Source organism: Bactrocera neohumeralis, unplaced genomic scaffold, assembly GCF_024586455.1.
Source record: "Bactrocera neohumeralis isolate Rockhampton unplaced genomic scaffold, APGP_CSIRO_Bneo_wtdbg2-racon-allhic-juicebox.fasta_v2 ctg3508, whole genome shotgun sequence".
Lineage (NCBI taxonomy): Eukaryota > Metazoa > Arthropoda > Insecta > Diptera > Tephritidae > Bactrocera > Bactrocera neohumeralis.
Window position 1 is genome coordinate 1 of NW_026090788.1, and position 6,147 is coordinate 6,147.

The window sequence follows — 6,147 nt, forward strand, 5'->3', positions numbered from 1 at the left end:
TAAATATCAATATGATAATTTTGTATACACTTAATATAGGCATTCAAGAAATATTAAAAAAAAATTTAAAGCCTGTTGCTCTTTTATAACTTACAACTAAATTATAAATTATAATTAAAATTTGTGTTGAACTTTGTATATTCTTAAATATACGAACTAAAAATTATATATGAACTTATGTCTAGTGCTTTTAAGAAATCCAGGCGTAAAAAAAGTGAATTTTTTTAAAGTCAAGTAAAAGTTTTACCGTTATTCATTTTTTTTTTTTACTAAATAACATTTAACTAAACTTTTGTTTATTTGTTGGGAAAAAATATGCAAGAATAATGTTGAGCCGCATTATGACTTTGGGCATGTATGTTTGTTAATGAAAGTATGATAGCATAACTATGTATATACATATGTATGTTGAATTTTAAAATTTAAAATGGCAAATTTAAAGCTTGTTTGGAACAAAGTATAAAGGGAACACTGCTTTTTCACAATTTGAAGAGTTTCACACCTTTTGTTAGTAAACATATTTAACTGGAGCCATTTTTCATTGTGTTGTGAAATAAATTTTTTAAATATATTACGTCAATATTAAATCGCAAATAGTCATTTAAAAGTGAAATGGTTACTTAAATTGTAAGAGTCATAACTTTAAATGCCATATACAGTTTTAATGCTGGTAGGGATGCTTATTGAGCACTTGACAATGTTGTTGTTAACCTTTTGCCAGTGTCATATTAAAGCTAACAATGTTGCTGAAGACTTTCAATAAAATAACTGTAAAATTACTTTTCCTAAACATTATGACATTACATAGCTAATTTATACAGTTTGAAAATTTTATGGTCAATAATATCGGAAGGTTATGTTTTAGAAAAAAACAGTAAATAAGTTGTAATGTTAGCATAAACAAAGATATGCATTTTTAGCGTCGGTAATTACAAATACATTTTAACTTTCAATTAAAAAAATTGCGAAGACAATTTAAGCAATATATGGGGGCATATGAGGTGGTACGGTCTGTATGAAATCTAATAATTTATAATATTAATATGTTATGTAATATATGTATACCTCACGGTGATGACAATTTGAGAATTGCACATTATAAATGTGGATGCTATTTAGAAGTTATAACAAATCTGTAATTTGCATGTGCTCTTACAAATATTTTACCAAACTAAGCGACAACGAAAAGCAAAAATTATAACGACTTAAGCAATTCTCGCTGCTTACTTCACTTTACCATATGCATAATTAAAAAAATAATAATATTAGATTTTAAGGTGAAAATATGTTTACATAAATAGACGCGCCTCCATAGCTGTTATTCGATTCATACATGTGCGTGTGGAAATCATTGTAAATATATGTATGTTGTAAAATGATATAAACAAGTTATGTTATGTTATGTGTGGTCTAATTACAAGTTACATTTCACTTTCAATACAGAACGAAGACTTTCGTGCCACTTACATTTTAATCATTTCACTCACACCAGTGTCAAATTCAAAGTTAGCGAAATATGCATATTTGATTTCAGAAATATGCGGGTTCAAAATTTTTCTACGATTTGTTTGTGTAGTTTTAATTTTCTACACAGCTAAAGAAATCTTTGACAAAAGTTATTTGATTCGGTAGCTTAATGACGGTTTTTTTTAATTGCCGAGAACTTAATCATGTTTCAAAACAATGCGTTGCCCCTTGTTGCGCTTTCCGTCGTTTCCGCCACCGTCTCTGTTGCTTCCACCGCTGTCATACATTTGTCGCCTGGTCTCCAAGCGATCAAATATACCTTTCCGTGAGTTATTACTGCTACTGTTGCGCGACGATCCCCCACCAGTGCGACGATTCCGACTGCCATCGGATGAGTGCAAATCGCTTTCCTTGCGGCCAGCACCTCCTGAATTACTTGATGTTGATGTTGTAGACGATTTTAGTACCACTCGTCGGTTGCTTGAACCGAATGATGCTGACGATGCTGATGATCTTTGAGATGTCGTATTGTTACTGCTACGACTAGATTTTATGTTTGCCTTATTAGATGGCGGTGGAGCTATTGGCTCAGGTGTCGGTGTACGTGAGACGGCTGGTTGTGGTGGGGACGGTGTTGGCGTGGCCAACAGGCGATCCTCCATTTCTAGCATTAATTCATCTTCATCGTAGTCGAGCTCCACTTCATCATCACTCGGCGAGGACATACGTCGTGTTTGTTTCAATAATGCCGCCGGTGGTGGTGTTGGTGTATGGGTTTCCTTTTTGGGTACTGGTTTTATTATGGCTGTATTGCTGCTGCCACAGTTAACACCACCACTGCTGCTTGTGACATTCGTTATATGATCGTTAAGATTCCGTTTTGCTTCTGGTAAAATTTTTGCAGTTGGAATCTGCTTGCGCTGATTTTGCGCTTGCGGCGGTTGTTGCGACTTTTGACGTGGAAAATCCTCATCAGCATATTGTGGCTGCTGCTGCCGTTTCTTTAACGATATTATTTTGCGTTCTGTTACCACAATTGGCTTAAGTTTCTGCGTCTGATTTTCACTGGCACTGCTTGGGGCATTACTACCGTTATTGGTACTAGCATTATTGGTCTGATTAGGACGCTGATCCTATAAGGTTAGGGTTTGGAAACATATTTACGTATTTTTATCGTATTGAAATAGTTTGATTTGTGTTTCAGAAAATTCTTAAAACTATCAGTAAAGAAATCTACTTTAGGGGTATGAAAAATTCAAAAATTTATAATATATTGATTACTAAAATATGTTTTTATTTGAAGATAAAAAACTTGAAAACTTTGGTAAAATGTGCGAAAACAAAGCAAAGTAGCCCGAAAGAAAATTAAGAACAAAACTACTTAAAGGGTATATGTATGCTGTCTTATACTACAAATTCGAATATCCATATCTCAAGCCGAGAGTTGACCTTCAATTTTCGATAAAATTAATAATAATACATTGTAAAACTCACCTCATATTGTTTTTCCTCTGCGGCGCGCCTTCTTTTTAATTCCTTGTCCTTGAGTATTTTTTCTCGCAATGCTTTCTGTTTCTCTATTTCCAATCTATATACACGCGTCTCTTCGTCCTCTTCAACCTATAAATTAAATTTTAATTAGGTATCATACAAGCATACAAGAATTTGATAGAAAACGTACATCTGGGCGATCGCGATCACCTCCACGTCGAAAACCTCCACCAGCTCGTGGTAAAGGAGATAAACTACGTCTACGTTTAACGTATGCTCCACCACCTCTTTGTCATAATCACGATCTCGACTATTTCCACGACGAAAACGATTTCCTCTTGGGCCCATGTTACCATTTCCGCTTCCTGCACCACCACGTTCGCGATCAACAGGACCACGTTCCCTTTCACGGTCACGATCTCTTTCACGATCTAAACGATCTCGCTCACGATCACGATCACGTTCTCTCTCCCGATCGCGTTCACGTTCTCTGTCGAAGTGTGAACCGGTCCCGCCGGCGCCTCCACCACCGCTTCTCTTATTTGGTGGCGTAAAGCTGCGTTCACGTGAATGTGTTCGAGAACGGCTACGACTGCGGCTTCGTCTTACAGTGAGCGGCGAACGCTCATGTCTTCGTTTCTCGATATGCTCTCGATTTTTATTAATGAATTCCTCCTGTTGACGCAGTAGCTCATCGTCACTTTGTAAATGTGAGACATGACTGCTAATTGTTGACATAAATTGGGTTTCTTTTATAAACTTATTTGTTGCTGCTTGAACGCCACCCTTAAAATTTGGATTAATAAGTACTTTGCTAGGGCGTAATGTTGCCGATGTTATTGGGCCGCCATTGTTATTGGCAGATACTTGTGACGCCTGCACACTGGTACTTGGATGCACACCACTTTGTGGTAACTGTAGGGGAGCTTGAGGAGGCTGCAATGGTAGTTGTTGGGGAGGTCTAATGGCCGGGTTGTTTATAAAATTTGGCACTAGGCCTTGTGGTGGTAAATTTGATAATGGTGGGCGCGGTAAACGCATATTCGGTCGCATTACCATAGGTCCCGGTGTCGGGCCCATACCTGCATTGTTGCCACCTTGCATTGGTCCGCCAGCAAGTTCAGGTCGGAACATAGCTCGTGATGGATGTGACATATGACCGAAGTTCTGATTGAAGGGTACACCATTACCCGTATTATAATCGTGTGGATACATATTGCCGGGATTAGGATGTCTAAAATTCATAGGCCCACCTGGGCGAAATCCGGGGAATGGGTGTCGTGGGCGATGGGAAATTGAGGGATTCATGGGATCGTGTGGGTGGAGAGGAATTTGTGCATTTGGGTTTGTTTGTTGTGGTCCCATTGTTCCGGGATTTGTAGATGGCGGACCGTGTGCTGTATTGTGTGGTGCATAAGGTAGGGGCGGTTGTTGTAGCGGGAATTGACCTGGAATGAGGGCGGAGGATGTGTGGGTTAGCGTTGTTGACACGATAGTTGTTCTCGCCGCGGGAACACCGTGCGTTGTCAATAGAAAATTACCGTGTGATGGTGGATAGCGGAGTAGTGGCCTCTGACCGTGGTAAGATCCACGTAATGAATGGGGACGCAGCAGAGGATTTCCTCCACGTTTATTATGCACGAAGCGAGAATGATGCTTTTCTAAAGGTAGAATGTAAATATTTTATTTATATCGTTTATAAATAATTAAATGTATTGTCCAATTATTGTTTGGTATTTACCTGTCGATTCATTGATTCCTGTATCAAAATCACGTTCATTTGTTGTTTTTATATTTGTACGTGTCTCACGTTCTTCTTCCATATCCTCTCTAGGATCGGAATAATCACTGGCGCTTAGAGGGGTTACTCCCAAACTTTCTTGTGAGCTTTGAATGAAGGAGGAATCCGTCATATTACTGGTACTGCAACTAATGACTGATGAATGATCTGCTTCAACTTCTTTACTACTACTTGAAGTGACTTCATCGATATTTGTAGAGTTTGACAACAAAGTCTGTGTAGATGCTGGCGCTACCGTCTGTGTTAATTCCCTTTGGGGTTGAGACCTTGTAGGTTCTTTAAATTCTGCATGTGCAGGCGCTGAATTTTCACTTGTGGACACATCATCGGTTATATCACCATGTTTTGAGTTATTCGCAATCAAATGTGTTGCCGCCGATGAAGTCACTTCCGTTGCATCTGCGGTGACTTGTTTAACTGTGTCCTTGACAAATTTTGAAGTATTAGCTGCTCCAGCTGCAGACATAGGCTGTGCTGTACTAGCGTTCTTAGAACCATTTTTATTTTCACCTTTTTCTTGTATACGTTCATTAACCCATTGTTCTGCCTCTGCTTTTATTTGTTGTTTAACTTCTTTTGTTACATCTTTTTCTAATTCTACACAGTGATGAAATTGAAAATTCAATATTTATTTAAATGTGCATAAATATGTAAAAGTAAAAAAAAAATATTTACCATCGTCTGACAATAGTAGTTCATCTTCATCGGCGCCGTAAAGTGCCTGATCATCAATATCATCACCCAATTCATAGTTCAATAAATCGTCGCTATAAGAAATACAAAATACATTTTTTAATGAAAATTTTAACAGCTGCAATTTCAATGTGGCGAAAATCAACCCCCAACATTGAATTGATTTCAAATACGAAAATAACACATTTACTACATCTATTACAAGATATTTCATTTTTTACACACAATATATTATTTTAATTATTCATTTTGCAATAGATATTGGTAAAATATTTAGATTTGTAGTAAATATTTACAAAATAATTCAATGAAAATTCACTTACTTCAAATTTAAGTCAGACATTTTGATAATTGAACATCACAACCACGCACACATTTGTCCTTACTTTCTGGACACTGACAACTTATATAGTGTTGCAACTTTTGCCTTCCGATTGACGTAAAGTACGAAAGAGACGACACATGGCTTAAAATTGTTGTTGTTTACTTTGCATAACTGAATGTAGTGTTGACAAGTTTACGTTATTTTTTGAGAGAATAACAATTATCGATTATATATCGATAAATATATACAGGTGATTTTAAAATATTGCACAGAAAATATAAATTATTAATTATTTTCATTCACCGTCGAACTGTCATCGTAACCGGTTGCTTTTCGCTCTGTGCTTATTGAGTTTGTTAAAACGGTATAA

At 36.9% G+C, this 6,147-nt stretch overlaps 1 protein-coding gene across 1 annotated transcript; it reads right to left on the minus strand.

Annotated features, from left to right (window-relative positions):
• Positions 1-879: 879 nt before the first annotated feature.
• LOC126767001 (uncharacterized) lies at positions 880-5,810 on the minus strand. The gene is given in 8 exon segments (XM_050484632.1): positions 880-2,600; positions 2,962-3,087; positions 3,149-3,249; positions 3,252-4,406; positions 4,500-4,619; positions 4,700-5,356; positions 5,435-5,526; positions 5,776-5,810. Coding segments are annotated over 8 exon segments (3,207 nt in total). The 5' UTR covers positions 5,796-5,810; the 3' UTR covers positions 880-1,664.
• Between the last annotated feature and the right edge of the window lie 337 nt (positions 5,811-6,147).